This window comes from Monodon monoceros, unplaced genomic scaffold (assembly GCF_005190385.1).
Source record: "Monodon monoceros isolate NGI ecotype Baffin Bay Population unplaced genomic scaffold, NGI_Narwhal_1 Super_Scaffold_3, whole genome shotgun sequence".
Taxonomy (NCBI): domain Eukaryota; kingdom Metazoa; phylum Chordata; class Mammalia; order Artiodactyla; family Monodontidae; genus Monodon; species Monodon monoceros.
The window spans coordinates 66254129-66272874 of record NW_021703780.1 but is presented as its reverse complement, the minus strand read 5'-3'; the positions used below and the strand labels follow the sequence as shown (position 1 = coordinate 66272874).

Sequence of the window (18746 nt, the reverse complement as noted above, 5' to 3'; positions counted from 1 at the left end):
GCACTGATAGGATTTCTCCCCTTAAACACTGCTCCTGTTATCCGTCACAGCCCTCGCAGTGCGTCTCTTCCTGCTCTTGCCCATCATCTTATCTCTTGCTTTATCGCTTATCTGCTGAGCTCTCGAGGAAATGCCACATCTGCAGAGTGCTGGAGTGCAGGTGAGTGCCTGCGATGGTGTGCGGGGCGGGACTGCTGGCCCTTTGCCTTGGGGAGGTGTCATTTCACAGGAGTGTCACCATGATGGGCTTGGCTCTTTGAGGCATCAAGTGTGTGTGGAGGGCCTGCTCTGTGTTCAGCTCTGTGCCAGGCAGGCATTCCAGGGCAGGTGGGGTGGGGGAATGACGCAAAAAGTGTTAGAGCCAGGAGCCAGGAGCCTCCACAAGGATGGAAGAGAGGAGCTGGGGGTGTGGAAGCAAATCCGCAGGCCATGTCACCTGTCAGAGGCTGCTTCCTGTCAGGAAATGCCTGTACTTTGGGTTCAGATCCCAGCCGTCATTTCCTGTATTAGACCAAGTGATTTAACCTCCCTCAGCCTGCTTCCCCATCTGAAAATTAAGGTTAGTAATGCCTGCTGTGAGGGGTCATTGTAGGGAGTAAATGAAGTGACGTATAAAATGCTGGCACATGGGTGGCAAGTAAATCACAGCGATAGCCATCTTTACGTGCGGTGTGCCAAGTGCTGTAATATCTTCTGGTAAGAGCGGACAAGGTTGCAGAGAAGGGCTGTGTCCTGGTGAAGGTAAGAGCAGGAGCGAATGCTATGGCTGGAGGAATAGCCCAGGGCAGGCAGAACCCTGGACTTGTGAGCAAGGCTGGAGGCTGGGTACCTTCTGACAGTCACTTGCTGTCTGAGCCTCAGGTTCCTGCAGCCCTCTCTTCCAGAGGCCACCTCCCTGGCTTGGGCATGTGGCTGCGGTCCTCAGTACTCTTGGAGCTGGCTGGGCTTGGGCTCAGAAGGAGGGTTCCTGTTGGTAAAATCAGCGGCGCTCACCCCCCCACCCCTGCTTCCAGAGACTCAGCTCGGCACTGTCCATTTCTGGGCCGCTTTTCAGAAACACTCAGAATTTCCATCCCCTCCTTCCCAGGCAGCAGGCAGCGCCCGTCTGGCTGTCAGGACAGAGGGCTGCCAGGTTCCCACCCTCCCTCTGGTGCCCTTTCCTGAGGGAGCCAGGGGGACTCAGTGTCCAGAGGAAGAGCGTGCATGTCTGGAAGGGGGTCCTTTGGAAGCAGTAGGCACTGGCTTCTCAAGAAAGGCCTGTGGGTGATTTGCAGATAAGTGCCTCTCACAGCCCAGCCCTTGGAAGGGCAGGCCCAGTCATCATCCCCATTTTATAGAAGATGAGGAAGTGGAGGCCCAGAGGGATGAAACCTCTTGCCTAGGGCCGCCTAGCTGGTCAGTGGTAGAGCTCAGATATTGACCACGGCCTGTCTGAGTCACTGCTCTTCCCCGCTGCACTCTGCTTTGTCTCCCGACAGCACTGCCTGGGTCTGGGGGCTGCTGCAGTGAGGTGAAGGCCATTCAGGGCTTCTGGAACATTTCCTTTTGGGATGGGCTTTGAGAGCTGAAGTGTATCGATTCCTGGAGGACTGGAAGAGCCTAGCCCCGGTGGGCCGAGGTCTTACAAAATGGCCACAGTGCCGCAAGCAGACAGGCCGACGGTGGGCATGTGGACATGGCCCTGCTCCTGCTTTCAAGAATCCTCCTCAGGCTTGTGTCTCACATTCAATTTCTCTTTAACCACCAGGGCCTGCATTTTTCCAAGTTCAAATCGACATGCACTTGAGAGTTTGTTATCTATGAGATTAGAACACTTTCCTAATAAAGGAAAATGTGCAGGTAGGGTCCACGTGCTAAACTGCCCTTCTATGATGGTTGGGAATCCTCTTCCGGGCTGATTCTTCTCAAGGACTCTGAGGCGTGCCCAGGTGAACATGTCCAGGGCAGAGCATCTTCCTGGGGCTAGGCCACTGGATTTATCCAAAAGATGGGCCAACTCAGAGGAGATGCAAGCCGGCTGCCAGTGGCAGGTGTGAGGCATCCTAGGTGAGCCCCAGTCATAGCCAGTATTCTCCAGTGGCTGTGGCATTGAGGGGTGGAGGAGTGCTGGGTGGAGTACCCTGGCTCTGTGGTGTATGGGGAGTTGACAAGCTTTGAGCCTAGTGATGCCCTGGGTTTAGAGGGGAGAGGAGCGATGAGTGCAGGCAGAAGACAGGAATAGGGGACACAGGCACATGGGCAGGTGGCAGGCCCTGTGCGTGGTGTGGCATTGATTCATCCCACTCATGTGTCCTGGCCCTGGAGACGCAGTGGCTGGAGGAACAAGGCAGGGATGGGGCAGGCCCAGGTGCGGAGCACAGAGGAGCTTCTGATTGGGCATGGGGGGTTGCAAGGTGAGTGGAGGACAGGATGCTCGGAGCAGGGGGAAGAAAGGGTAGATGAGGGGCCCTGGGAGCTGGGCACGGGAGCACTGAGGTGGGAGCGGAGCTGCGGAAGGAGGCAGGCAGGAGCAGGGTGCCTCGTCCAGGGGGTTGAATTTTCTCCCAGTGCCGGTAGAGAGCCCTGGATGACTGGCAAAGCCAGGGAATGATGTGGTAACATTTGGAATGTCCATCAGTGAGGCTGTGGTTGAAAACACTGAGCCCCAAGTGTGGCTGCATTTATTGGTCACTGGGGTTTGGGGGCTGGCCGAGAGTGTTGGCCTCACTGAGCGTGTCATTCCCACAGGGGGCGAGTCCACAGAGGAACTGTAGGTTCCTGAGCATCTGCCCACCGTGTCCTTGGGAGGCTCCCGGCACTCTGCCCTGCTGAACACGTGCACGATGATTCTGGGGTCAGGAGAAGCCTTTGTCTGTGTGCAGAGCAGTGCCTGACTTTTGGGGGACACGCATTGGACTGGAATGAGCCCCCTTAGGAAATCACTTGCCCTCAGTGGTGGTGGAGGAGGAGGAGGATGGCTTCTGCATTTGGGAACTGAGGATCTTAGGCAGAAATACCAAGTCCCTCATGTTCCTGGAGTCTTGTCTGAAGCAGCCCGGGGCGCCTGTCCTGTGGATTCTGACTCCCGCCAGCCATCAGGCCAGGACGTTCACGTAGAATCTGTTTTCCCAGGGGATCTGGCCAGGGCAGGGTTGGAACCTCCCGCTGGTTCTGGGCCATCCCCATTCCCGGGGTGGGGAATTGACCTTGAGCTAACCAGGAGGAAGGGTGACTTCAGAGCCAGGCTGGGCTTCAGGGGTCCCGCACTCTGACAGGCCTAGTGGAAGGCATGCCGTGTGAAGAGCTGGCAGCCCCCGGCCTCTCTGAGGGCCTCCAAGAGCCCAACTGCACATCCCTCCCAGGCCCCTGCAGCCCGGACTGCCAGGTGCTTTGATTCCACTCCTCACTCATGGCCTCTGCTCAGAAAGGGGGGTTGGAAGGGAGCGCGCAAGCCCGGATGTGGGAGTCCCACCACACCGCCATTGCTCACCAACATTTGGAACTCGTCTTCTCGAGTTTGCTGGTGGTTTTCCACTTGATCCTTCAAGGAGCTCTTCCTCTCAGTGTTTCCTCAAGCACTGACTCAAGACTAAGGGGTTCTCTTTCCTTTCATTGTCTTTAGCCAGAAGTGGATTCCCCCGTCCCACCAGGCAGGGGCAGGAGTCAGGAGTCGATGCAGAGCCAGCCCCAAGAGCCCGTCAGCATTCCCCAGACACTGACCAGCACGCTGGAGCACATTGTAGGCCAGCTGGACGTCCTCACCCAGGTAGGTCGTGACGTGAATTCACCCCATCGTCTGCACTTGGCCTGGCATTTGGACCATTTGAAGTTGGCCAGCGAGTGCTGGTTTGTTTGTTTTAATCTGTCAAAACTTTTAGTATTTTGTCTTTTTTTTTTTTTCTCTCCTTAACCACATCACCGTCATCACACCCAACAAGGTTAACGATAATTCCTCAATACCATCCAGTATTCTCAGGGGTCACTTTTAACGGGTTCAGGACGCACAGAGGGAGAAAGAACTAGGTAAGGACCGAGGGGATGCGGGCGGCACATTAAAGAGCCGAGGCGACATCGCTCACGGCTGTGGCCGTGTATCGGGTGCCCAGCTCCCTGGGCCTCCCCATTCCTGCTGTCATTAACTGCGCCAGGCCAGGTTGAGGCCCGCTCGGAGCCATGAGCTCCTTGCCTCCTGGCTCCCAGGCGGCGACCCCAGCAGGCCCGGTGCAGCTGAACAACCCACCGTCCCTAGACACCGGCGAGTTCCTGGAGGGGAAACGATTGACACAGCTGCCTGCACTGTGCCCCCAGCCCTCCCCCGCGGTACCTGCATCTCCCGGCAGGGCTGGGAGCTGCAACTGGCTCCCGAGCCCGGCCCTCCCGGGTCCCCTGCAACCTGCTCTTCCTGATGCCTGTTCCTGCACCGAGCTCTCAGCACCACGACCTCCGGTTGCTGGGTTTTTAAAAAATATAATTATAATGTACCTATTTTCCAGCCCAAATTAATGAAATAGCAGTGCCTGCCCTGGGCTCCTGGCTTTCAGAGCCATCCAATCCCTGGCCAAGCCACTGGACCCCAAAATCACCAACACTGAATCCTGCCAGGGAGTGCCCACCCAGTGCTGGCCTGGGCCACAACAGAGCTTTGAAAGAAACGCTATCCGTTCATTTGACTCTTCGCTGGGTGGGCACTCCAGGGACGTGCCAGGGAACTGCGTGCAGTGAGTCAAGGCATCCGAGAGCCTAGGCTCTGGGTTCGAGCTTGTACTGCTTCTTATCCTCTGAGCGACCTTGGAGACATCCCTTCGGCTCTCCAAGCCCTGGTGTGTTTATCTGTGATGAGCCTGCCATGTTTGTGGTCAGCATTGAAGGAGATGAATCTGCAGGAAGTGTTTGACCTGTGCCTGGCCCTAGATAGCGGCTCAGTAGATGTTAGCTGTGGCACTGACCACCCTCATCAGGGAGATCAATGTGACCCCATCACTACCAGGAGCGTAAGCGCATCTGGCAGCTCATAACACAGACTTGCATTGCAGCAATTCCAGTGAGAGCAAAGCGCCCTGACGAGAGGTGGCACCCAGCACTGCGGGCATGCCCAATGGGGCGTCTTCTGCTGGGGTGGAAGAGCAGTCCTGCAGAGGGAACAGCCTGCCTGCAGGTCTGGAGGGGCCATGGGCACATCCAGGCAACAAGCAGAGCCCAGCACAGCTGACATGGGGCATGTAGGTGGTGGTGGCAGCTGGGCCGAGGCAGGACTTAAAGGTCCTCAGGCCCCTTCCCTCCTGGGCTCTGGGTGCAGACCCCCCCGTCTGTGCTGGCTCACGGCTAGAGGGGGAATGCAAGAGGGAGGCCGAGGACCCTTGGGTCTCTGACGGAGATGGAGCTGAAGTGACGTGGCGTCCCTTCCCTACCTCTGGATCTGAGGCTAAGTGCGAAAACCTCCTCAACTTTGTGTCCCATGGTCCACGGCGTGTCACAGCATCCCAGCTGGTACTGCACACCCTGGACCCACTGAAGGAAGGACATTTGAGGGGAAAGGTCAGGCATCGGTGACTAGGGGATGGTGGGACTATGCGCACATCATACAGACATTGCCGAGAGCCTCTAAGCCCTGGAGGAGGAGGCGTGTGCTGAGAGAGGGAGATGAGCAAAGACCTAGAAAACTTCTCCCACCTCAGAGCCGTCAGAAACTGCCAAGCCTGCCTCATGTTCTTCACAGCCTCATCAAGTGAGAGTTCAGGGGAGGTGGAATGAATTAGAACTTTATAGGATAAAATTGGAAATTAAGTCTGAGAAGGTAGTTAAAAATAGCCTCATTGGATCCAGAGGAGTATAACACTAGAAACATTTCCCGTCACTGTGTGTTAAGGGCGTACATGGAAGGTTTTTGTTATGTGTTAGCAGTCAGGAGTCTGGTAGTAACTTTGTAAGAAACTGGCATCACAGGGAATAAGTGAAAGCTTGGCCTGTGGCCGGGGTCACACCGCTCAGCCCCCTTTGCAAATCCAGACAGCACTGCCCCCCCACCAGCGGCCAAGCCCATCAACCAGTCGCCCGCTTTGCATTCCTGAAGGCCACAAAGTGTGGCGTGTTCCTGATGGAGTCAACATATTTTGAGGCAACTTGGGTTCCACAGATGAAGCCCCCAGTTGAGACCTTAAGAGTGCAACCTGTTTTCAAAATGGTGTGGGGAGGCGTCTGCACGAATTTGCGTACTACCTCGGACTTGGTCGCCAGTTGTTTTCCAGGCCCACGTCCCCTCCTGGAGTTGGGGCCCTAGCTGAGGTGTTTAGCTCCAGCCAAAGCTGCCCCTCCCGTTGGGACCAGGCTGGCTGCGGGCAGCCCCCTCTCTGGAGGCTCCCCTGAGGCCTAGAGCCGGGTGACCACCGCTGTCCTCCCCATGCGGGTAGCTTAGCTGGGGTTCTGCGCCTACTTGGCCTGTGGCTGTTGGCCTCAGATGCTTTCCCCTCAGTGGCGCTCCTCACCCTCCTGGCGTGCGCCTGTGCTCTGGAGGAGCAGAGGTGTCGCGGCCACCCCGACACTGACACCTACTTCAGAGTTCTCTGTCTGAATCATGCTGTTCTCCTCCATCCCGCCCCATCACTGCCCCTTCCCTCCCCCCACAAGGAAGTCTGTTTCTAAGCGGCCTCCGAGAGGGACACTGCCTTCTAGGTCCTGTGGGCCTCCGTCCTGAAGAACATCCTTCAGGGAAGAAGCCCAGGGCTGCAGTGGGCAGTGGCCAGGATGTTTACTGAGCGAGTCACAGAGCCTCCAGTCCCAAGTGACAGAAGGCGCTCCGCTCTGGAGGTTCACTGTCCTCAGAGCCTGCCTTCCCGCTCAGCAGGCTGGATGCGGCCCAATGATCGAACCCTCTCTGAAGGTGTGTGGCCCATTCGGCACCCGTCTGAAGGCTAAGGACCCGGCCTCAGTCCTCGTCCATAGCCGCTCTGTGCAAACCAGAGGCCCAGAGGTCAGGCGGCTGAGCAGGCCTGGGGGAAAATGTGGCTCAGAGCTTGTTTGGGTGCAAATCCTGGCTTTTCCACTTCTAGCTCAGTGACCTTGGGCAAGTCACTTAACCTCTTCGTGCCTCAGTTTCCAGATCCGGGACACAGAGCTGATAATTGCATCCACTTTACGGGCCTCTTGTGCGGATGGGATGTTTCAGCCTGTGTGAAGCTCTTTGAACGGTGCCCAGCAATGCCATGTGCTGCTGACGTGTTCAGTGCTGCTCCTGCTGCTGACCTTGTCACTCTTCAGGGCCTGGCTGGCATGGGTGCAGGGGGATCCTCACGACGGCACCAGAAACAGCTCCCCGGTTCCCCCTGCCTCCCTGACCAGGAGAGCCATTCCCCCGCCCTCACAGCAGGTGTGGAGGGTTCCCTCCGTGCACACACGTTCACTGAGCCTTTTCTGTGTGTGGGGCCCTGAGTGAGACCCAATCCCACCCTTAGGAGGGCCCAGGACTGAATCTGCTGATGTCAGAGCCAGGCCTCCTAGGAGGAGCAGGCAACCAGGACCGTGGGAGACAGCTGGGCAGAGTGCGCCAGACGGGAGTCCCGTGGGCCAGGTGGAGAGGGCCACGAGTCCTTTGGCCTGGGCTAACAGAAGAAGCAGCGTAGGCATTTGCGCTCCTGGTGCGGCCACTGAGCAGGGCAGAGTCGGGCCAGACCCACGCTGAGGGTCTGTCATGGAGTAGGGACAGGGACACAGAGAGGTTGGAACCTGGGCCGGGGGTGAAGCTGTCAGGGCCCTTCCCCCAGGAGGTGAGTTCTGCAGCTGCCCTGGCTCAGGTTCACGGCAGGAGGGAGGAAGCGGGTGAGGAAACGGGCAGGACAGCACAGCAGTCAGCCCCTGCGATGCTGCTGGGCTCCCGAGGGAGTGAGGCGCTTCCTTTAGCCCCCATGGAAAGCAGACTGCCCCAGGGACATGTGCGGCATCTGAATCCAGCCCTTTAACTCCTGAATTGGGGTTGTGTGGTTTTATTTTTTTAGGAATACCTTTTTAGTAAAGTGCATACATTGTTTTTCAAAAGTGTATTTATTCAGGGAGATAAGATGGGATGACCTTGCAAGGTACACAGCCCTTCGTGCATCTCATGCCCGGACAGGTTCACTTTTCGGGCTGCCCCGGGCTGTTGGGTCTCCCCACAGTGTTGTTTTAGATGGGAAGTCCTCAGAGTGTGGGGATCACATCCTCATCATAATTTTCCTCCTGATGTTTATCTGAGGCCTGCAACTTTCCAAGGGCTTTCCTCTGCAGCCCTGTGTTATCCTCCTGCCTGGTGCTCACAGGTCACCTAATGCCTGGTGCAGATAGGGTGTTGTGCCTAGATACGGCTTGTGCCTGGACCAGCTCTGGGGTCCACTCAGCCTGGGGCTTCTCCAGGATGCCAGGTGATCCTGAGCTCGACCTGCTGTAGGTCAGAGCTTCCCCAGCTTCCCTTGCTAACCATTCCCTTGCTAACTGTGTAGTTAGGTATGGCTTCATTGAGAAGTTTATCTGCAAACCAAACTTGACCTTTCTGAAAGTTAAGGCCAGAAGCTCTTGCTCAGCCCTCTGTGATCACAGAGCCCAGCAGGCCCGGCCCCTGAGGTCACCAGCCAGAGAGCACACCCCCTTGCCCTGGCCCTTCTTTGTGTGAGGGAAACCCCCCCTTGCCCCTGTGAGATTGCTGTTTGGGGCCTCACTGAGCTCCTCAGTATGCTGATCCCAGCTGGACCCTGTGTCCTGAGCAGCCAGGGTGTGTTTGGCCTTACACGTCCCTATCAGCTGTGGGGAACAGAGGCACCTCCCGTGGGTGTCAGGGCTGCTCTGCTCAGCCCAGTGAGCCACTGCCCATTAACCTGGGCATACTTGCCCTCCTGGCCTTGAGGGCCAACTCCACTGCTCATCACCTGGGTGACCTGGGGCAGGTGATGTTGCTCCCCAGAGCCTCAGCTTCCTCGCATGTAAAGTGGGGACAGCCAAGCCTGCTCATGTCCTCTGAGCACTATGGTGAAGCTCTGGATTACCTGGGTGTGCTACGTCGATGTTCTCCAAGGGTCAGTGTGGGAAAACACCAGTGTGGTCAGGTGACACAGGAGTGGACATTCCACGCATGTCTGTAACTGCTGGAGTCCCACGAATGCTTTTGAGCTGCCAGTGAGATCTAGTGGTCTGACTAGGCATTAGGATGAGAGGGAGACAAAGAGGAGGTCTTTCTCAACGTCCAGGAAGGCCCAGGAGGAGGGCCCAGGAGGTGACGAGAGGGACTGGGTGCCTGGGGACTGTTGAAAATCAGGGGTGGGTCGTGGGGCCCATTAGATGCGGTCCTTGAACCCAGACCCAGGCACTGGGGCCAGGATTGAAGCTCTTCAAAGATGTATATATATATATCTTGTGACAGCCATCCTCTGAATTGAGTTACCGTAATGGTTGTGGGGGAAATAGATTTCCTAATGATGGGATTTAGGTTTTTCTTTGGGTGACTTTTTGGTTTTCAAAACCCCTCATGGGAATTCTCAAAAGCAACTAGGGCTGAGGTCACAAGTATGGGTGCTGGGAGCCGTGTGTGTGCCCCCCCTCTTCCTCTCGGGAGCCTGTCCTGGGCCCCACCTTCTCCCCTCCCCATCTGGGGAGAACACACACCTGTCCTGCCGCCACCCTGGTCACTGTCCTGCTGGGCCTGCCCCAGTCTTCTCTTCCTGAGATAGATGGCTCAATCCCAGAGGCCTGCAGGAGTCAGAGCAAAGCTCAGACCAGGAGTTAGAAGCTGCAGATGCTCTGGCACAGCCTTGCCTCTTCCTGAGAAAGCCATGGTTTCCTCCTCCACTGAGGGGAAACTTGAGGCCCTGCCCATCTGTCTGCCCTCTGGGGTGGGCAGCAGAGGTCGGCGTCTCAGGTGGGGCCGGGACTGCTCTTAGGGCCTTCTTTCCATGAGTCGCCCCTCCCCTCCACCCCTGGCCGGGCCCCTCCCCTTGTGGCCACTCCAAGAGGAGGGGCTCCACAGTGGACCCCTGCCAGGCCTGCCTGCTTGGTGATGGGCATTCAGAGGCCCTGACCTTTCCCCTGGTGTTCTTCTGGGGGTTCTGACAAGTGATTTAGGGTCCCTCTCGCAGGTGCTGGGACGGTCACCAGTGAGCAGGGAGAGGCTGTTTTCATAGCCAGAGTCCCCTGGGAGCTCACCTCCCGCCTTGGCTCCCTTCACTTCCTTCACCAGCTCCTGAGTGACAGAGGTTGGGTGGTGTCTGGAAGTTGCAGGGGCCCTGCGTCTTCCTCGAGGGCGAGGGTGTGGGCGTGGGGCGTGGCACGGCAATGTGGGCGGTACCCGGGAGCTAGGGAGGCTGTAGTGGGGGGCCTGGGCCCAGCAGGCGGCCGGTGGTTTCGCCTCAGAAGCCCACAGCAAAGTTATTTTTGACTCCGATTTCACGTCTTGCTGCTTTTTAAAAATACCAAGCCATGAAATTCCTGCTCCAACTCTGTTTTCTCATGGCAGCTGTGCTTGAGGCTGGCCACAGCAAGGCTGTGATGTCACACATTCAGGTTCCTGTGACTCACTGGGGGCCGATGGGCTCGGGGACCGGAACATGTGCGCCGTGGGAAGCAGCCGCGGGCAGGCCACCCAGCCCTGTGGTTTAAAGGTCCAGGTTGTTGCAGTGCTGCTGACCAAACTCAACAAGGATAAGGATTTTGGCCTGTTTGCTTTGGGGAGTTGGATAGAGTGACCCATTGCTTCAAGACACCTTGCCCCAGCCCCCCAAGTTCCTGGCAGTTTCCTATCTGATGGGCTGCTCGGGTGAGGCATCCCACACAGGGAAGGTGGGAACACTGGGCAGGCCCGGTGTGGGCTCTCGGGGTGCCTCTTTCCCGGACGGACCAGCTGTTGTTTGTGGAAAGAGACTCCAGACTTTAGAGCCGTTCTGCCATTTTCCCTGGGGGCGGGTACTCCCAGGTGTGCCCAGATGGAACTTGTCCGGATGGTGTGCAGTGAAAGCACCTCCCCGCCCCCCGCAAGTAATCCCCTTTTGTGAGGTGTGTGCAGCCCTCCCGAAGGCGCTCGCACACCCAGGCAGGACCGCAGGGGTGATTGTTGGCTGGTTTCCGCAAGAGCGGGCCCTCCCTCCACAGCAGCCTATCTCGCCACTTAGCCTTGACTGTGTATAATGTATAATCCCAAGTGGGTTTAGCCAGCCTCCTCTTCCTGGATATTTAAGGGCTGCCCTTGGGCCAGAGTCGACTTCAGGACAGCCAGACCTCCTACCACTTGGGGTTTGGAGACTTGTTTTTCCTCTGTTAAGAGCCTGCTTCCTGGGGTCAAGGGACTGAAGACACTCTGTTAGACACTTGGGGTCTGACTCTAGCCAGTTGCAGAGGGGCTGGGCCCTGGCCCTTCCCCAGCCCTGTTGCTCATTTTGACAGTTTATCCAGAGGCTTCTCTGGCTTTGCAAATGCAGAGGCATGGGGAGTACCAAGTCAGGGCCAGTATGCAGGCAGCAGTCAAAGACGGGGCGAGCTTGTGTTTATTATTGCGTGAGGGGCTGGATGGCAGCTCCGTACTCTATCCTGTCTGTGGTCGTGGCAGAAAGCACCCCCTCCCCAAAGAAGCTGCAGATGGAAGGCCCCTGCCCACCAGATGGGCTCGGGATGGCTGCGGTTACCTCTGGGGCCTGGGAACATTCACGGTCTTATGAGATTTCCCCCGTGAGGCCCAGAGCAGGCCTGGTGCTGGGGGCTGGGGAGCAGAGGCTGGAGTGGGAGATCTAGGAGAGCTAGGCCCATGCAGGGACATCTCATTCAGACTGACTCTGGATGATTCTGAGAGGAGGGAGGAAGGGGACCCAGGCGATTTGCTCTCACTGCTCTGGGGACCCAAGGGCCCTCCAAAGAAGGGTCAAGCACAGGCCACAAGAAGGGGCCTACGAGTCTTCTGGTTGTGACAGGCAGCCTCAAACGGGCCTACGTGGCTCTGAGATTAACCAAGCCCCAGCTGCTTCATGGCCACTTGGCGCCCTCCTGCATGAAGCGCCGTGAGAGCTGGGTCGGGAAAGACTGCAGTCGGGCCTGCCATTTCCCTCCGCCCGCTCTGCAGAGGGCCCTTTCTGGGCCTGGACTGTTGGTACAGACCCTCACTGTACCCACGGTAGCCTCGGCTCTGTGGGAGGAGAAAAAACGGAAAGGAGCTTTGAACTCAGCAGAGCGTGGCATTTGGGGGAGCGATTCCGTTCCCCCCATTCTGATCTGGGCCTAGGTGGTAGCTCCAGAAAACCAGCCAAGATGAGAGGCTGGGTCTCCCACTGTGGCTCAGCAGGCACTCCGCAGGGCAGGGGGAGCCTGTGAGCCTTGGTCCCTGAGGTGGGACTGTTGGACAGGGGCCACAGTCTGACTTGCCAGGCTGCACTGAGTTTTTCCGGGCCTCCAACAAGCTACCAAGCAGTCTGACTTGTGATGGTTGTGTTTTATCGAGTGCTGGCAAATTAACTATTTTATATGGATTGCTGAAAAAGTGAGCATCTGAAGAAAGGAGATACTGAAGGTGGTCAAGGCCAAGGTTCATGCCCCGCTGTCAGCCCTGTTTGGACTTACCCTGGAGCCAGAGTACAGCTGAGCAGTGACTGGCATCCTGCACCTTGGGGCCTGTCCCTGTCAGACACTTGCCTTCCCTGGTGGCGTGCCCATGGCTGGCAGAGAGATGAGCTTGAACCCAGGCCAGGGTCGGCGTGGCGGGGACTGTGGCTCAGGTCTTCCTCCTGGTGTGGGTAGCACCCCACGGGGCCCTGCAGCATCCGGTTTTAATGGATGTTGGTGAGTGGCCCCACTTTTAATAGCTTCTCCTTTGGGGGTAAGCAGTAATATGGAAAAGCCTGCATTTATTTAAAAGGAGTTGCTATAAAGCCATAAGGAAAGTAAATTAGCCAAGATTCCTTAATGTCATAGCTAATCCACCAATAGAAAATAGTGTCCCATGCACTTCCCGAAGAGAGCTAATCCTCGTTAGAGGTGGGGGCTGGGGGCTGGGGGATGCGGAAACGCCCAAGAAATCCTATATCCCTGAGACAATGTGAAGCAGAAACATGGACCTCTGGGCTCAAGGGACAAAAGCTCATTTGTGTTGTTGGCAGCAGACTGGGGGGTGACGAGAGGTGGTTAAAAAGACAGTTACTGAGCCCAGAGAGGTTGTGAGGAATTTCTGTAGAAACTTGTCTTTCTTTGCATCAGCTGTGTGTGATGCTGGACAAGTTAACATGTCAGACGTCAGCATGAGCGGGAATCTCCACTCCTCCCCCTCTAAAGTTTAGGCCCCGAAACTTTTAGTCCTCATCAAATCAGCATGAGGTGGGGAGGGGAGGAACTGGGCTGCTTCCTGGATTCCTACCCCACTTTGCGCACCCCTACTTCCTGCTGAGGCCAGGAGGCTTCCTCCCTCCCAAGGCCATCTGGCGGTGGCCTTTCGGGCTCCAGCCTGCCCACCCTCCACTCCCTCCTCTGCCAGCCCCTCAAGCCCACCAGGCCCAAGGCCCAAGCTGGGGGGAATGTTCCTCACCAGCCAGCCAGGCTCATCCCCAGAGTAGGGCTGCCCCAGGCCCGGGGGACCTGGACTGGCTGGCGCAGGACCGGCCTCCTCTGCGTTCCCATGGCACTCAGGGTCTGGCTTGTGTCCATCCAGCACTCATTGTGCACATGTGATGTGCCAGCAGCTGGGCCTGGGAGCAGGAAGACAGTGGTGAGCGAGAATAGACAGAAACCCCTGTCCTCGTGGGGCTGGCACTCTGATGGCTGTCAGCAGGCCGCTCGAGGGCCAGCGTTCACAACTCTGACTCGAAGGCCCCTGTACCACAGACCTTCAGGCGCTGGGCCGAGGCTGGGGCTGAGAGGCAGAGCCTTTGGTGGTAGGAAGAGCTGGACCCAGACCAGCAACCCCAGGGAGATGGGCTGGCCCCTCCGGCCCCCACTCACCCCTGACATGTGGCAACGGGCTGGCCAGGGCACCATCAGCAAGCCAGGGCCCTGCGTGTGTGTACACACACGTGCACGAACACCGAGAGCCAGAGCCAGAGCTGCCAGGAGACAAGGCAGAGCCAGGCAGGCGCTGAGCCCAGCAGCCCCACTTTGTTTTGATAGCTCACAAGACCCCACAGCAAAGAGATTCCCCTTTTGTTGCATCTGTTTTAGATCTTTAGAATCTGAGTGAAGTCAAAACCCTTCTACAAGGGAGATTAATTCCACACTCTTCCATCTTTGCAGTGAAACCATAGGAAAGTTAGACATTCTGTGCGGCACTGTCGAGACAGGGGCGTTGAGCCAATGGCCAGCCCCTGGATGTTTCCCACAGCCTGGCACAAGTGCCCCCAGCGGCATGGCTGGGTGACTGTGCCCTCGCCCTGAGACCCAGGGCACCTGGAACCCCCTACCCCCCAGGAATCTGACTCCTGTGTTGGGGGAAGGGGGCTGGGGTGCCCCAGCCCCTCTGGGGAGACCGCCTGGAGGAGCCAGAATCAACCATAAGCCTGGAAATGATTAAAAGGAACTTTCCGTCACAGGAGAACTTTAAGAAGCAGCCAGGCCACCACGTGCCCTGATGGCTCAGGCCCTACGAGGCCTGACCACAGGCCACCTTTTTTGGAGCCTCATCAAGCCCCACCTGTGCCTAGGGCCGCCCCCTCAAACAGCCCAGAGCTTAGCCATGGCCCCTATGAGCTGGGGGAGCCATGTTGCCCACGGTGCATCCCTGCCCAGAGCATGTGCCATGTAAATAGTAGCTATTAATAAAGTGTTGGGTTGGCCAAACAGTTCGTTTGGGTTTTTCCATAAGATGTTATGGAAAAACCCGAACGAACTTTTTTTTTCGCCAACCCTATTATGATGGCTCTACAAGAGGTGCGTAGCACAGATGAGGAATCTGAACCCCTGGTCAGGTAACTTGCCCAAGACCACTCAGCAAGTTAGTGATCAAGTTCAGATTTGAGCCCAGGCAGTACAGCTCCAGAGCCTGTGCCTTTACCACCTGGGACAAAGGTGGGGACCAGGAGTCACTCTGACAGCATTTTCTAAGGCCCACACCTGTGTCACAGCCATGACATGGTGAGAGAGGAGGAGGGCAGGGACCCGAGCACGGGGGGGTGGGGAGGGGGGGATGAGGGGGACTTCTTGGGGGAGCAGGGCCAGAGTGGGGCTTCGAGTAGGTGGGCTTTGGGCAGGGAGAGCAGTAGTGACGGGCAACGCAGGCCTTGAGTGCCACGTGAATGCCACATCCAGGAGTCTGGCCTTTCTTCCTGAGCTCTTGAACAGAAAAGGAATATAGCAGAAGCAGCATGGAGGGCAAGGAGGTGAGGAGTCACCAGGAAGCTGAGGCAAAAGGATGGGGACTGAGAAGAGGCAGTCACCAAGTGGGACATGCCTGGGGTCCTCAACACTCACTGTATATTGGGGGCCCTGGGGTCCTGGGTCAGGCGAGGGCAGAGCCCTGATGCAACTACCGCGCCCAGCCCAACACAGCAGCCAGAGGGGGCTTGGACATTCCCTGCACCCTCGTCAGCCCTTCCTGCGGCCTCCCCGACCCGCTCCAGTGCCCTTCCATGCTCACCATTCCCACTGCCCTCCCCCGGCCTTCTCCCAGGTGCTGCCTCTGCCCTACATGCATCCCTTCTTTCAGCCTGACCTTCTCCCCACGCTGTAGCAGGTGTGTGCTTGTGTGGCTCTCCTACCCCCAACCGTTTCAGCCCTCTTGCCCCACTGCCCCTTTTGCCCCATTCGGACACTGAGGTCCCAGTCTCCTGGCTTCCTGAGACTGCCATCCCAGAGCAGTTTTAGTTCCCCCTTGCCACAAGGCAGAGTGCTAGAGGGGGCACGTGGCTGGATGTCAGCTCTCTGCTTCCGTCGTCAGTTTGTTTCTGGCCCAGCCACCCTGTTCACCTCTGTGCAACCTGTCTTCCATGTTCTAGGGAGGCCCAGGAGGGCCTTTCAACCATAGAAACCAATACCACTCACCTAAGAGGGGCCCCATGCACCCTGTGGGGCTCTGCTTAGAGCAGAAAGTGGCCATGGAAGTGCCCTGGCTGGGGGAGTGGGGTCTGCTGGGAAGAAGGGTTGCCTGCAGAGCTGGACAGCGTTGGGGAGTGTGGTGGGAAGGCCTGGAGTGAGTGAGGCCTGCACACGTGGCAGCATTTCATAAGGAACTAGCCCAAGAGCTGAGAAATGTGGAGAGAACGGCTAGCTGGTCACCCGCATTCTTTTCCCTTCCTCCAAAATGTTTTTCACTATCAGTCGTGGCAGCTTTGCCAAAAGCCCGCCCAGATAGGACTGGTACTGCATCCCATCAGTGCCTGGAAGCCCCTCAGAGCCAGAGTCTCTCGTTGCTGCATGTGACGGGCACCTGACAAGTGTGAGAGTGGATGATGATGTCAGGAGGGCTTGTGAGGGTTCTGTGGCCCCTCAGAGCTTTGTAGAAGTTATGGCTCCAGTTTTCCTGCTACATTTGCACACCATTATGTGCAAGAGACCTTCAATAAAGGTGGTGGCAGCAGTGGCTCTGGAAGGAGGAGCACCTGCTGGAAGGGACCTGGCTCCGGGGGTGCGCTTTGGTCCGTTTCTGAAGTGCCAGTTCACTCCCTCTGGTTTCACCACCTGTTGTGAAACTAGGTAGCCATGATCCGTTCCCAGGCTGAGCCCCTTCTCCCAGAGTCCACTCTGGATCCAGTGCTTGGAAAAGTGGCCACGGGCATGCAGGAGCACCATCCTCCCTGGCTGTCCCTGCTCAGATTTGTGAATCTGGTGAGGTAGTGCTAGGGAGTGGAGGCGTCCCATTCCTGTCCCTTTTGGGGTAAGGGCCCTGGGACCCCTCCTCCACCTTCCTTGTGACCGCCATACTCTCTTCCCTGTTCAATCACTCCAAACCAACCACACTGGACTCCTGACAGTGCCAAGAGTGTGCTGTGTTCTTCTCTGTCTCAGGGCCTTTGCACCTTGTGCTTGGAACACACTTTATTTGGCCTGTCCTGTGCTATCTCCTCACAGAGGCCTTCTGGGCCTCCTGTCAGGGTTGGAACCCTCCTTCCCAGGTTTGCCGGCCCCAGAGCACGTGAGCCGAGTCAGGGGCCTGGACTCCACACGGAGCTCAGTCCCTGTGGGCCAGACCGACACATCCTGCTGCTTTTCTCTTTGCCTTCTCCCTAAACACAAAGTGAAAAGGGGATGAAAAGGAGACAGAAATGAGTACTCGTGGGGAAAGAGCTGAGGAAAAATGGAGGACAAGCCCACCTCAAGAGGAAACCAGGCTGAGGGGAAAAAAGAGGTTGGCAGGGCTGAAAGAAGGGGAGGACACACCGTGAGGAAGTGGGGGCCTGGGAAGTGGGCGGTCAACAGGAGAAAGCGGGGGCAAAGGAAGGGCCCACAGAGCCCAGGGAGAGCACGTGGGCCTGAAAGAACTGTGCGCTGCTCCACAAGGCTGTGGGCAACTTGCACCGCCCCCCTTCTGCTCTGTTCCACCCCTTCCGAGGGTGGGGGATTTATTCTCCCGGGGAGCCCTGGACTCCCGCCGCCTCCGTGCATTGCCCGCAGAACTCTTCCCTGGACCCGCGTGGAGCCCATGGGAGTATCGCGGCCTGGCCCCTTGTGGCTGTAGAGTCAGGCGGAGGCCCCGCGGACCCACTTTGCCTTTTCTGAGCATCACAGATGCGTGAGGCCCCGTCACAGGACTCAGGGGTGGAGGCTCTCCCCTTGGCCACCTCGGAGGCCAGGGGAGATACACAAACCCAGGCTCTGTCCCACGCAGGCCACTTTGGGCCCCGTGGGGTGCAGACACCTGATGACTCGATGCCAGTAGAGAAAAGGCATCTGAGGCAGCGAAGTTTGGACCCGTGGCTCTGTCAAAATGTCCCCAGTGCTGTGTTCCCTCCCACTTGGAGTTGGGGGCCCCAGGTACCAGACTTATCGCTGAGGACAGGCATTTTGGTGCAACTTCTCTGAGCATCACTACAATTCAGAGGGGACTAAAAATAAAAGCCTGTCACTTTAAAATTTATTTTTACACCACTCAGAAGACCCTTCAGGATGTTTCATAAAACGTCTTACACTGTTGAACTGTGAGTGAGAGAAGCCTCTCGCCCTGTTAATGTTGCCCCAATAGGAGACAGATCACAATGTCTTCTCCCCACTCGGCAGGAAAGTCAGGATCTGAATGAGATGACCTTGCTGAGCCTTTCCCAGGGGGATTTTCCTCGGAGAGCTCCAGTGGCGAGTCATGCTGGGAATCCCGCCCCCTAGCCTGGGCTGGCCTCTTCCATGCTCTTGGGTTTGTTCCCCAATGCCTCCAGCATCCTCCTCCCTATTGGGTCCCTGGGTTGGGCCATCCCTCCATCAGTGCCCATTGAGGGGCCAGGCTGCTTTCCAGGGGGTTTCAGCAGCATCACTGACATGGTCCTGATGAGCCCTGGCCAGAGCCCCCAGTTCACCCGCACTGGATTCTCCTCTCCAGTATCCAGGGGCTTGTGGATTCACTGCCCTCTCCCTCTCCCTGTCTTCCCCCAGCCCCCTCTCCCCCTCTTAATGAGGATGATCTGAGAAATCCAGAATAACCAGGCTTTTTCCGACACTGCCTCATGCCTACCTGACCCTCCCATCCCTCTCAGAGGGGCCTCAGCCTGCCTAGTGTGGTGCCCATCCTTGGCCTCTCCTGCGGGGCCCATCCTCAGCCTGTGTTCTCGGCCTCAGGAGCGTGTTCCCTCTTGTCCCCCATCTGACTCACCACCAGATGGTGGTGGTTCATACCTCATGGATAGCTCTGATTTTGTCCACTT

At 57.4% G+C, this 18746-nt stretch overlaps 1 protein-coding gene across 1 annotated transcript in view; it reads left to right on the top strand.

Moving 5' to 3' along the window:
* The window catches only part of POC1A (POC1 centriolar protein A), a 75795-nt gene that overhangs the window by 51517 nt on the left and 5532 nt on the right, over positions 1–18746 (top strand). Inside the window, exon 10 of the mRNA XM_029243032.1 lies at positions 3602–3745. Coding sequence (XP_029098865.1) covers positions 3602–3745 — 144 coding nt within the window. The remainder of the gene's footprint in view (positions 1–3601; positions 3746–18746) is intronic.